General features: G+C 37.7%; 1 protein-coding gene across 13 annotated transcripts in view; it reads left to right on the top strand.

The window, feature by feature from the left end:
• ptprsb (protein tyrosine phosphatase receptor type Sb) overlaps positions 1-14,642 on the top strand; it is a 139,825-nt gene that overhangs the window by 37,430 nt on the left and 87,753 nt on the right. For all 13 annotated transcript variants that reach the window (XM_083525484.1, XM_083525490.1, XM_083525482.1 and 10 more), the window contains 3 exons: positions 586-731; positions 3,470-3,611; positions 14,287-14,475. In XM_083525484.1, coding sequence (XP_083381610.1) covers positions 586-731; positions 3,470-3,611; positions 14,287-14,475 — 477 coding nt within the window. The remainder of the gene's footprint in view (positions 1-585; positions 732-3,469; positions 3,612-14,286; positions 14,476-14,642) is intronic.

Genomic DNA, 14,642 nt, shown 5'->3' with positions numbered 1-14,642 from the left:
AAACTATGAACAAAAATCGGCATTGAAAGCAAGTTCTGAACCCGAGTGTAGCCGAGATGGAAGAACTGAATAGGCTCTGGAGTTCGGCAAATTGCTAATAATTGCCGTAATTAGAACACAGATACAGATCTGAATCCTTTGACCACTAAATAGATAAAGATGCAGGTAGGGGCATTGTGTTACACCCCTTACTGTAAAACAGATCATTAGTGCTTAAGCATTTAAATGTAAGTGCTGTAGCTGTTCTGTTTGCATCATTGCAGAGGAGGGACATGGGGTATATCGGTAAAAGAATGCTGATGATGCAGCCGGCAGGCAAGAGGAATAGAGGAAGGCCAAGAAAGAGGTTTATGGATGTGGTGAGGGAAGACATGCAGGTGGTTGGTTTGAAAGAGGCAGATGTAGAGAACAGAGTGATATGGAGACGGATGGTCTGCTGTGGCGACCCCTAAAGGGAGCAGCTGAAAGAACAAGAAGCTGTAGCTGTGCTGTCATTATTTTTTTTCATTTCAATTTCAATAACTTTTTCAAAAAATGTTTTATTATTATTCATGTATTTTGAACGTTTTGTTTGTTTCTCTTCAGCTCCCCCTAAGTTCACAAAAATCCCGACTGATCAGATAGGAGTGTCCGGTGGTGTAGTGTCCTTCGTGTGTCAAGCCACGGGCAACCCGAAGCCGCAGGTCATCTGGAACAAAAAGGGCAAAAAGGTCAACTCTCAGAGGATAGAGGTGAGATGCACACCTACACAAGCACAGGCATACACACACACACACACACACACACACACAATTGATGCTTTGTGTAGCAGCTCAAACAACCTTGCATGCTTTGAATTGCCTGAAGGGTTTCATTTTTACCTTGTACTCCTTTTATATATATATATATATATATATATATATATATATATATATATATATATATATATATATATATATATATATATATATATATACCTTTTGCTTTGAAAAGCAGGTCTACCTCTCAGTCTTTTTCCCGACACACACACATGCACTTTTGCCTTTTTTTTCCCACCAACTTTATTTTATTTCTAGATTCTATAAATCTTTAATAATAGCAAAGTCTTGAACCAGAAGCATGCCATTTCTCCACATTTTTGACTTACATCTGATATAATCTCCTTCTTCCATATACAATATTTAACATCTGTCACTTTATACAGTACAAACAGATTCCGTACTCGGTCCTCGCTCCTTCGCACTACTTAGGCTTATTTAAATTTTTATGAATCCGTCTGACAGGAGCAGCGGCTTGTTTATGAGCTGAAATTCACCACTGGTTTCCGTCTAACCAGAAAGACATCAACGATATGCCAATATATTGTACAGAACCATGGAGAATTCATAAAAATGGAGACAAATGAAACAACACTTATGAAATTGAAAGAGCGTTTCTGTGTGCTTTCAACTTGAACTTAAACCATATGCCATGGTTTGCCTGCCATGCATGGTAATATTCTACATCCGCATATACATAAACAATAGAATATTTCTCCTACCCTGCTGCCTATGGCAGAGCACAAACTATTGCACTCGCTGCGAAACATTTTAAATGCAAACATGAATAAAAATATAAGCAAAGGAAAGTTTGTGTGAAGGCATTCAGCACAAACCTCCTACACTTCAGTGGCGATTTACATTTAAATGGCTTTTAAATGAGCGACATGTTAAGTGGAATTTCAAAAGGAACAACCTCTGTCAGTGTTTACAGTCAGCTACAGAATTATTGGCACCCTACAGAAACTCCTGGCAGCTGAGCTGAAATATATAATTCTCTATACTGCACTGTTGTGCAAAAGAGTGGCTTTAAAAGTATTTGCACCCCTCTATGTAATATGTTCAAACGCCTCAGCTGGAGATGATAACAGCATTGAGTTTTTCATATAATGTCTAATGCCTTCTACAGACAATGTTTTCAGCAGTCTTATAAGATCATTTATTTAAAATACACTATGAGACATTGATTCACTATTCACATTTGTCTTGGCTGATCAGTAGATGCAGGTCAAAGAATTTTTCTACTTTTTTGCCACAATATCTTTTGGGCTCAAGACCGTGATAATGGACATTTTTGAACCACTTTGTTCAAAATAAATCAGCAGAATTGTTTCACATTGGTCATCTTTTGTCTGGGACAGCCTTAAATTGTACATTGCATTCTAATCATAAGAAGGTGAAGAAAGATATAGAAGGCTCATGGACCCTATTTATTCAACTGTCTCTTGCAATGTATGTCTTGATGTGTTATTTACACAACTAAGATTTTATTGTTTGTTCGTTTATATTAAACGATTTTTTTGTCTTTAATGTGAACACAACAGTCTCATCATCTCAAAAACTTGGCACATTTATCGTTTAGCCATTGTTTTGATCACTTTTCTGGTTACAGCCACATTAAGCTGAATACATTTGCAAACGCATTTTTTTCTCAGTTTTGACTTTCCATGCACACTGAAGCTGCATGTAAAAACAATTGCATTCGGTACACATGTGTATCGAACCAAAAGCCCTGTAGCGAAATATTTTGGTGTGGATATGTGTTCCGTTACATCCCTAGATATAAAGGTTTTTTTAAACACTTCCAAGTTGAAAAACAAAGAAACAATTTTTGCGTTATTTTTTTAACTGAGAAAATGCATGACGTATTAAAACATAAAAAACATGCAACTGTATAGTCTATAGTAAACTCTGTGCTTTTCCTCGACATCATCACATCTATACGAGATGGAATGGAAAGGAAAGGAAACATAAATTGTTGTGTCATAATGATGATGATGCTGATAATGATATGTGTGCACATACATCTATGTGTAAAAAGGATTTTCTTCATGTAGAACCTCTATAATCTCAGGCATTATCACTTTTTTTAATTTAATTTACAAATTTTCAATAGAATTTAAATATAGTGTAATGATCTTTTGGAATGTACTGTATGTTAAAGTTCACTTCTTCTTTTGAACAATTCTAAGACGTAACCTTCCAGTACAGGCAATCAGCTTTGAGGTAAATTGCAGGCTAAACATGCTAATGATGCTATGAAAAATGCCCCTTATGCATTTAAAAACACATAATTCATTCCTATTCTCATGCAGTCCACATTTCCTGATTTGAAAAAAAAATCCATTGCTGTGCATGGTCAACAAGCCAACAACAACAGAGTCCAATTATCGTTCCAGTGAAGCTCGGTAAAGGTCAAGTGCACCGTTTTGGTCATGATTCAGTTTACCTGCTTTTGTCGAGTATTTTTTTGTTTGTATTTATGTATCTATTACATGGCTTGTTCAGTTTAACAACAGTCTGCCCCCCTTTTGCCTTAAAAGCTTCTTCTCGAAGGGTGCCAATAATTTTGTATTTCACTGAATGAATTGCAAAGAATATTTTCAGTCTCTTGTTTAATAAAAAATGTTCAGATATTCTATTAATCTGTTTATTTTTTCGAATTGGTCCAGACCATAGAGTTTGATGAAGGAGCAGGGGCGGTGCTTCGTATCCAACCACTGCGAGCTCCGCGAGATGAGAACGTTTACGAGTGCGTGGCCCGGAACAGTGAGGGCGAAATCGCAGTCACCTCCAAGCTGTCTATTATCAGAGGTAAAGTACATGTTTTCAATAAATGCCTCATTTCAATATAATTGTTGCGTACGACCATTTTTTTTTTTAACTGATCATCATGCAGTGTACTGTAGTATACCCCGAGTGCTGCCATCATATCATCATAGTGCTGCATTACAAAGTGATAATTGTGCTTGTAGCAAGTTAGAAATTACATTTCAGACTCATTTGTCAGAATTTTTTCGCTGTAAAGAAGAATAAAGTTTTGCCATACTGTGAATAACCACCTCTTGTTGTATATCCATGAAAAGGCTTGTTTCCTGGTATATGCCAATTTATGTATTTACATTATACACCATACACGATACACTATATGGACAAAAGTATTGGGACACCTGAGTTTTTCTTTTTGTATAGGATGTCTTTGGATGCGGTAGCATTCAATTTTTGCGAAATAAAACTAATTTTGCTCATTTACGTGGGTTGGAGTGAAACATCTTGGAATGCTGACTGAACCCCAGGCTTCCTCATACTACATCAAAACCCTGACAGTACTAATGTCCTTGGGACTGATTAAACACAAATCTCCAAACCACATAAAAAAAACGAATGGAACATCTTCCCAGAAAAATGGAATAGAATATAACTTCAAATTCACTATATAATCACAATCTATAATCAGAAATTCTTCACTTTTTAGATGAAAAATGAGAAAGGTGACATTTGAATAAGTGAAAACAAATGATATTTCAGTAAACCTTTCTGCAAAAATCGTGCTCTTGATATCATCATCACATTGAGTGAACGTTTCAGTGTAAGCAACATGAGCAAAACTCGGCTTGTGTTTAAATACGGTATGCAAATGCATGCAAATTTAATTAACCGCTGCATCATTTGCATAAATAATTTATTCCGGTGCAAAACAATTCTTTATAGAATATCAGCAAATATGACCACGTTCGCATGTGGTGTCTCACCTTAAATCATTAGGGAAAAGGCTTTTTTTGCACAAATCACACACTGAAAGAGCTCTGAACAGGAAGTTCAGCTGGGAATGTATGACTTGATCTCTAAAGAGCTGTCTTTTTTTTTTTCCTTCATTTTTAAATAAAGGTTTCCACGCTTAACACAAAAAAAACCTGCAGAGCGTTATGAGCAAACTGTCCCTCTTTTCTTTTTGTTAACGTGCTTGAGGCGAAGGCAGAGACGGGGAGCGTCATGCAGAGCGGAGAGGGAGGACAGAGATGAAGGCAGTAATGAATTTGTTAGTCTGGTAATGAAGTGCGTCACATTGGCAGTCACAGCGTATTTAACCAGTGAGTATCGGCAGTGTCTGGCCGTCTTTCAGCATTTCTCAGCAACATGATGAGTTCATTTATTTTCATAGGGAAAAAGCAAAGAAGCCCCCAGTTCGATCTCGACAGCTCCCTGCGAGCGAATTAATCACGTTTATTCATTTTATTATTTTTTATAGATGTGGCTACGTAAAATATATAAGAGCTAGGGAACCAATGGTGTTGGACAAATGAGACCTAGATGGGTTTTCTTTTACAGGGGAGAAAGATTGCGTCTGGTGCAGGTCGCCTTATTTTAATCATTCTATTCTGTAAAATCATAGCTTTTATTTTTAAATAGTATGAGAACACTGAGTGCTTTTTTTTTTGTAGATTTTTAGAGTGCACAATTCATTTTGGGAAACCTTGCCAGATTGAAAATGTTAACTTTGTGTGCTTTTGAATATGAGCTCAGATCACATGACTTAGAGACAAGGGAGACACTATGTACAGGATGGATATTCATTATGCCATGTATTGGGATATAACACAGTTTGTGTGACTGGTAGGTTGCCCTCTTGGGACATAATAAAATAGACAAAAAGATACTATTACGAAATTCAAGATTTACTGAATTTTTGGGTGTGTAATAAACCTGGAAAGTTGCATTTACAGAGACGGATGTATCTTAAATGAGCAAAAATAACATGCTTCATTCGTTTGCCTTAGTTTAAAATGTAGGTATTTATATGGACCTGTTTTGAGCTTCTGAGGACAAAATGATACCCCTATAATCTAATTATAACAAAGGTTTTCCTAAATAAATCCTTAGTAAGTCGATAACATCATCATTAAAATGTCATTAACATTACATTGGTCAAGTTGTTTCATACTAAATATTCAATGCATTACATACATTATGTGGAATTAAAAGATATTTAGAATGAATACAGATATAAGTGACAGTTGTCAGAGACAAGCAAACACTATATTTATTAGCATGAGCATCTTCAATCATCCTTAGTATCTGCCCGGTCAGACTTTCAGTGGTTTAAATTAGGCTGCTAGTTTGTCGATATCTTTAGAATCTTTTATTTTTATTATTCAGGTAAATATAGTGACAATGAAGATGGTTTTTTAAAATGGACAGTCTCTAATCAAGACCAATTATGATTTGAAGTGATGTAGCTGAGATTGAGGACTAATCAGGGCCCGACTTCACTCACCGTGCTGAGAGTGTTGGCATTTCTACAAATCTCTTGCCACATTTTCCTATGTAATCCTTTTTGGTAAATCGCCTGTGTTATTTCCCCTAACTGCCCATACAGTGAATTCCTGTAATTTTCGGATCGTAGTAAGTCAGTAAATGAGGGTGTTGGATTTCACAGAGGTTCCTTCATTTTCACTAGGAACAAAAAAAAGATGAATAAATAAATGAAAAAGGAAAAGGAGAAAAACATTCAATCGCTTGGGTTCCATAGTAACTAAAATATTAGGCATTAATTCTCACTTGAGCAGAAACTCATTCACACCTTGAGTATTGGCGGGCGTATATCTGGAGAGAAGGTCAGAGCAAGAGAGTGGTAGGGACAGAAATAGAGAGTGATGGAGGACAGGAGAAGGGAGGGAAGAGAGAGAAAGTGAGAGAATGAGAGAGTGATGGAGGGATTTGGCAGGTTTCAGACACAGCATAAGGCGCCGAGCCTCGGGGAATTGCTTGGTCTGCTACTGCCATTACTACAGCTCACATATCTTCCCCTCCCCCCCAGGTCTTACTGCCCACCTGGGCAAATTTAAATTTAAGCTGCCTCAGTGAACATGTTGGTTTCTGTGCGTGATTGGACTTGTGTGTGTGTGTGTGTTCGTGTGTGTGAGACTGTGTGTCTTTGTGTACTTTTTTTCATTTGCCATGAGATGAAGCTAATCTTGCAGCCCGGGCTGTGTTTACACTTGGCGCGTGTGTGGCAGGAAAGACGTGAGGCTCAGGAACATTTTCTCTCACGACACCTCAATCTCCGCTCATCCTACATGCCCACTGCACACCGAGGAGCTAAAGTGGCCTAGTCACATCACCATGGAGAGATTTCAGCCACCATCCATCCGAGAGCTGCCAATTTAGCTAAATGTTTTCACATAGCAACGGTAAAAAGGTGAAAAGAGACAGCAGCCTTTTCATGAGCCCCCTCCGAATTTCTGGACGAATTTTTACTTTTACAACTTTTGTAGCATGTTTTTTCCTTTTAAACACATTGTGGATTGAATTTTGAATTATAAGATATGTTTTTAGATACTGATGTTAGTTTTGGTACAGTAAGAATCACAATAACACAATATGATATAACTCAAAATTACACAGAAAAATAACAAAATGACTCATGGAACTTAAAAATAAACAGATTAAGCTATGATATGTTACACTTAAAAAGCTGCATTGCTACACAACGTTCATTTTTAACTAAGCTAGCTATTTTGGTTGGCGGAGTTCATATTGTCTCTTGTGTCTTTGTTGTGATTTTAGTTTCCACACAGTCCTGTCATTGGTCTCTTTCCCAATTGTGTTTGTAAGCCCTTGACTATTTCGTTTGTTCTATTTTTTTTTCTTTGTCAAGTTGCAAAGTCTTGCCATGTAGTTTGCATTAAGCCTCATCATTCGAGCATATCTGTGCAACGAAATGAATTCTAATAAATCCAGATCTCACCATAACTTCTGTTTGTAGTGCAGTAGGTAGGGGAACTCTGATAAATAGATTTCCATGTTCTATGAAAAACTGTGAATTAAAATGTAAAAGCCCAGCCATGAAATGTGCTTGTCCTGGGCACTTGGGATACTGATTTGTGCAATACTTAACAAACAATATATTGTACAACTCATGTTGCAATAACAAAAACGCATTATTGTTAACAGTAAACCAAATACATCTGGAAACAAAGGTTTTTGTTTTAAAACTCTCCATCTAAATTGGCCAATTTTCAAACGTATTCTAAAATGTGCTCGTCTAAGCTAAAAGGACGAAGTTTGCTGCCTGCGTCATGTTTCTTTAGACATTTGTTTACTTCGCAACTCTTTGAAAGGATGGGGCAGTGTCGATGCTAAAAGCAAACAAATGGACAGGATTCCAAGATAAACAGAAAAAAACGCAATGTTTTTTTTAAAGCCATCTGTCATGTAGCTGAGCCACGTCTTTGTTTTCTCAGTTTGCATTACAACCCAAAACTGCTTATCTACTTGAGAGAGTGTTTTTCGAAAAAAAAAAAACCTGTGTTAGCTGCACAACAAAACGCCATCTAGGTGTGGAAGAAAAGCCAAAAAGTTGCGTTTTTTTATCCAGCACAGTGGAGACATAGCTATAGATACACAATATCAGCAATAGTATTGGAACATTCCCATACTGTAACCACAAAGATGGAGGCACACAATTGTATAGGAAGACTTTGGATCCAGCTCTGTGAAGATTTTGTTTACATGGGTTGAAGATCTTGGAAGATCTTGAGTGGCCTACTGTATAGCTCTAACCTCAACCCTACTGATCAAGCCCCCATACCTTACATCAGTACCTGACTTACTAACACCCTTGGGGCTGAATGATCATAAGTCTATACAAGCACACACCAAATTCTGGTGGAACATCTTCTCAGAACAGTGGAGGTTATTATAACAGCAAATGAAGACTAAATGTGGAATAGATTGTTAAAAAAAAGCACACACAAATCTTAGGTTAGGTCTCCACAAGCTTTTGTCCATATAGTGTATGTACTTGACCAATTTTCTAGGATAAAACCGGAAGTTTATTCATGAATAATAAATAATTTTACATTTAGAAACGAATCACATTTAGGTAAATTGAAATTTAATTGAATGTAGTTTATGGAATTTAAAACAGTTTGTAAGTGCTGCACGGTTGCTACAACGAAAAGGAAAAAATAAAATAAATATAACTGAGGCACATAAACTAACGTTCTGGGGAAGTAGAGCATTTTTTTAGCTTACTCCCGATGCTGTATGTTACCAATCTGGAACCGCACTGCAACTTAAGGCAGTTTATTTCCCCCTACAAGGTGCATTGATTTCATTAGTATTAAAATGCCATTCTTTGTGTATTACCCCCAAAAAGAAAAAAACAAAAAGAAAAGAAAGCTGGTGTGAACAGCTGCAGCACTGAGTGTCCCGGCTGTGTGTTCCCAGTGGACCCAAGCATATGGAGCTGATCCTCCTCCGGTCCTCCCTCAAGGAGATACGTGGGTCAGTGCGATTTTTATTGATGTGGCCAAACTCTATTAAACAAGCTTATTATAGCGCCCTAATCAGGGAGCAGCTGCTGCCCCGCTTGTAAAGAACGTCCCGTGTTAGTCTCTCCGTGATCCTTCAGCTGCGTCCGGAGGAGTTTTTAAAAGCCATTGTTGTGTCGTGAGGAGGAGGAGGGGGCGATGAGGAGGAGACACAGATGAGTGCCATACTCCCTCTTCGCTTTTGGCATACGCCAAATGTAAGCGCTCATCTCACATTTTCCTCAGAGAGAACCAGACTCAACGAAAGATATGTAAAAAAAAAAAGAAATGTGCACACTTTTTTACACTTTCTTTATTTTTTCCCCCGAACTGAGAAATTAAAAGACTTTTGCCGTTGCCATGGCGAGTGGCTCCTCTGTCACGGGCATTCCTTTGGGCACGTGGTTGTTTTTGGCACTTTTTTTTCAACAGGATGGAGGCAATCCATCTGGCTAATGCTAACGCAGATACACGAACACACTGTCCAGGCTTCCTACTCAGCAGGGCTCTTTCCTTTGTGAGCGCAAAATTGCATAACATACAACCCACTCGCACATACCCACAGTACAGACATAAAGTCTGGGACGCTCGGGACCATAATGCTTTAACTTTTTTAAGGTCAAGTGTGCTGAAGCGCTTTTTCTCTCACAGTCCAAGAGGTTTCTCTCACTTTTTTTTCTCTTTATTGGATGTCCAAAGGCCTTGGGGGCATGCGGCGCTGCATTCTAAGTTGAGTAGGACTGATTATTCTGCTCGGCTGTTGAAGGATACTGGCAGAAATTCGACCAGCATGCACTGCAGCAGGGCTGGAGAAGGCTGATATACATCTCTACAGAAAATCTCTGTGTCTCTTTTATCTTTTTTCAAGTACCCTATGAGTGTCCATTTCTCCTCAGAGATCTGTCTCTGTCCAGACATGTTTCTGGCAATCATTTGTCTCCCTGATCGCATGGATGTTTTTTTTTGCATGTGTGTCTGTTGTTTGAATAGTAAATTGTTTGTTGGCTCAACACACTGGCATTCATACAAATAATTTTCCTTATGTAAACCCATTCAGCTTTATTTGGCTGACCTATTGCCTCCTACCCAACAATCCCCTACCCCCAATATGGGGTATCCTCCACCTTCCTGCTCACTCAATTCTGCTCTTCATGTTCAGCTGCCTTTAACTGCCTATCGATGCCTGAAATTAAGTGCACCTGCGAACTACTTCCTATTTCCGGATCAGAAATAATGTAATGGATGTCCATCCATCTTTAAAAGATAATCACATTTAATTACTTCTATTTGAAAGAATCTCATTGATAAAATAATCCTAAGTATTCACTGTAGACTAAGAGTCTGTCCATTTGTCTGTCTTTTCTTTGTCTTACCCTTGGCTAAGCTACAAGGCATTTGATTTGACTCAGGGGAAAATGTCTCCTCTCTCAGTCACGAATCCACCCAGTCCTCTCAATCCCCCATAAACCTCTGGTCGAACTGTGATTCAAAAGCAGCAAGGTTAGACTGGTCTTACCGTGTTTAACACAGCTCTCGCCTTCACGCATAAAAGTACTTTACATAAAAGGACTTTAATTCTTCACACATGAAGGACACAAAGTGCAACTTAAATGTAAAAATACATACTAAAACTTGATTTCAAATGCAGGTTCTAATTTGAATATTTTACAGCTTCAGTAACCAGTGTAAACATTGATACAGCAGTTGTTGAAGTGGTGGAATTTGAGGGTTTATGCTGTGGGTTTTCCAACCAATGAAAATATCATAGATATTCACGATTCAAGATCTTCTAATTAACTAAGAATGTAAAAAGGTGTGATATTGGCCATATATTAAAAGTCAAATATTTGCTTAGTCTTATTCCATGTATTGAGATGGGATCTAACATGGCTTGACAGGTTTTAAATGTGGGTGTGAAGTCTGTACCAGCTTGAATAGACTTCATCTGGGTTGTCTGGTTTCCTCCTACTTCCGAAAAACATACCCAAGTATAAAGGAGTGTGTGAGTGCAATTTTAATCGAGGTTGTAGTCCTGCCTCGGACATAATGTTCCAGATCCATGAAGCAAATAAGAATAAAGCAGGAAATAAAGATGAATGAGTGAGTAAATGAATGAATGAATGCTTTGTGTGTGAGGATGCAGCTGGTCTGCATTTAGATGCTGCCACTGTCAAACCAAAATAGTTATCTATCCATCAACCAAATCAAGGGCCTTGTCCTTTAACCTATCTTATTAGTGAAGTATTTATTTGCAATGATTTATTACATGATCGACAGTAATGTATGTAAAATTTATCTATATTAATCTATATTATTTAGCTGTAGTTAGCATGAATTACATTTATATAGAGTGTATGTTGTATATAATACATGCTTATACCCCAGTGTTGCTGATGGATATGTCAGAAGGTGTTGATACATTTTTTTCTTAGTTAAAAAAAAAAAATTGCTTCTTTCTATACAGTGTGTCCGGGTTGCCAGAAGAATCACAGGTTTACATGAATGTGTTTATTTTACAATGTTGTTTTCATAGTAACAAAATTTCATGGATTTCTATAGCAGACGCTCTACGTAATCCGATTCTAGTTCTAAACGATTAAAAAGAGTAAAAAAAAAAAGAATTAAATGCATGAAGCTTTCTATAAGTATGCTTATTAATGGGTTCTTGATATATATTACTAACATCAAGAAAGAGCAGAGTTTATAACTGCATTATGGATGTTCCACAATCATAAATGTAACTATAAATAAATGAAAATGATTTGTTAATCAAGCACTGCTGTGGTATAGTTGAAATGAAACATGTTGGATTATGGTGCTAGTAATGCGCCACGTCACATCACTTCCCTGCCTGTTTGCTGCGTTTTATTCGTTCGATTCCGCTGAATTTATCGCACTATTGGTCCTCATTTCGTCCCGAGCACAGGCACAGTTTGAGCGCTGACCCACATCCTTGTGTTTACTTGGTCTTTTACGCCTTCCCTGCCTTTTCAATTAGACCGAACAAATAATTATTAGCTCCTATGCAGCGCCCATCCCTCTTTCCCCGCTGTGCATTGTGTAATTGCCGTCGTCCTTGCTGAGGTGTGTTCACGCATAGTGATTAGGTAGGTATATAATTACACACCATTCTTTTGCTTTCGAGAACCCGTGTTGTCCCTGAGTTTTCCTCCGATCACTTTTTTTTTTTGTATTGTTTTCTGTGCGGCTGTTTTATTTATGTTGTGTGTTAATGAATTCTGCCTGCCGCAGGCTCGATGAGCAATAACCAGAGTGCTGGATGTGGGTGGTGTGTCCTTCTTCTCCCTCTTCATTTCCCACTGCACAGAAACTTCATCATACATTGTAAGCGAATCTGTGCCAAATGTAGAAATAAATTGTAATGAGCACCTAAATGACTGAAATGCTCATTTGCACAGACTGAGAATCAAAGCAGGGCCTAGTGCTTTAAAGTTTCGGCTTGAGAATTATGCATGCATAGCGTGGGATGAAGTCTATTTTTGTAGACAGAGCGTACTTAAAATAACACAGTCATCTTCATGGCAGGTCTGCCGTTTTTGTCATTAAAGTGAGCTTTTCTAGGCTGTGTGGAATTAAAGCGATTATGAATAATTTTACAAGCTGTACCGAATGCCGTATCTGCACTTGAAATAAACATCTGAATTAACTTGATAATTTAGCTTGATATAAGAGAGACATTTCCATACTGATTGTGTTTAGATCATGGCTGCATTGTAAAAACGGTGTAAGAAAGTGAGATCGAAATGCAGTTAGAGATATTTGTAGTGACCAAATGATAACTAGTGAACTGACAATTACCTCAAAGTAACATGAGAACTTTTTTTTTCCTTCTGTAACAAGGGAAAAACATTTCTTTTAGGAAAACTCTCCAGAACTGTTCTTTTGCTTTCTTAATTCCTCAGCAAGTAACAAATCACTGTTTAATTAATAAAAAAAGGTGCAAAGTGCTTCTCTCATCCTAAGGCATCCAATTAGACAATTATCCAAATGATCAGAGTAAGCTTACCTTACTGGTTTAACAAGCGAAGAAGCTTCTGCTAATGAATTTTTTAAAATCACCGCACTGAAACGTCTCACTGCTGTTGCGGTCCAATTTTTTAGATTTCATGGCTTTTTCAATCTTCAAAAAAAGAGAAAAAAGAAGATGGAGCACAGCTCAGAGTGTATAGGACGTATGATTTGATGAAAGGGCTAAATGTTGAAGATAAATCAAAGCCATGCTATGAAAGTTTCTAAACTAGAACTTAAAGCCATAAACCAGATGAATAAATGATTAAAGGCTTTAATGTGAGCACTAGCGGTACACTGTAGGGACACCTGACCATAAACGGATGTGCAACATCCCATTTCACATTTACTCCCCATTTGCTGTTATAATAACCTCCACTCTTCTGGGAAGACGGTCCACTAGATTTTGGAGTGTCCCTGATGAGATTTGTGCTCAATTAACACCTCAAGGGTGTTAGTAAAGTCAGGTAATGATGCAGGTGAGGTGAGGAGGCCTGGGGTGCAGGCAGCACTCCAATTCATCACAAAGGTGTTCAATAGGGGTGAAGTCAGAGCTCTGTAGCCAGTCATTTATGATTTTCCACTCCAGACCATCCAAACCATATCTTCGTTTAGCTCATTCTTAATTACATTACAGAATATTGTATGTTTGATTTGTTTATGGAAACATGTCTACCATATCAGTAATTAGACCTTTTTTGTTTGGCTGTTCTGTTACCTATCAGATTAGAGAATTTATGACTGTTGCATGTATGAATCAATAAATCAAACTACCTTTAGATAGATTTTGCACACACTGTATGCTTTGCAGTGATGATAGTTATGGTCTATATTACATCAGGTATACTTGTTCACAAATACTGTGCTTTGTACATATTGTGCTTGGTGGATATTTTTATATTATATTTATTCTTTTTTTTTTTACTTTTTTTTTACTTTTACATAATAGAATGAGTGTATTTCATTGTCATACAATGTCATACGTTGAATAAATGTCACTACTTCCAAGTCTGCCTAGTTATATTGCACACCAAATAAAACTAATACAGAATAACATGACATGGCCTCAACATATCGCATTGCACAAACATGGCCTATAAACACACTACCTATTCTCACTGGGCTCTTTCTGTTTCCTTGTGCAGAGGACCTGCTGCCGTTCGGCTTCCCTAGTATAGACATGGGTCCCCAGTTGAAGGTTGTGGAAAGAACACGCACTGCCACCATGCTCTGCGCTGCCAGTGGCGTCCCCGATCCTGAGATCTCCTGGTTCAAAGACTTCCTTCCTGTGGAGCCAGCGCTCAGCCAGGGCCGTATTAAACAACTACGATCAGGTATGTTAAATAGAGCCACTCACTGGGTTGGCCATAGAATATGGAGCGTTTTGACGAGTAAAGAGTAACTTAGTAAATTAGGAAACATTTGTTTTACAAATATACACATACTGTATTAATGTTACACCAAACTATATTGGCAATGATTTATGTATTTTTTTCTGTAG

This window comes from Silurus aristotelis (assembly GCF_946808225.1).
Source record: "Silurus aristotelis genome assembly, chromosome: 22".
Taxonomy (NCBI): domain Eukaryota; kingdom Metazoa; phylum Chordata; class Actinopteri; order Siluriformes; family Siluridae; genus Silurus; species Silurus aristotelis.
This window is presented reverse-complemented; position numbering and strand designations above follow the sequence as displayed.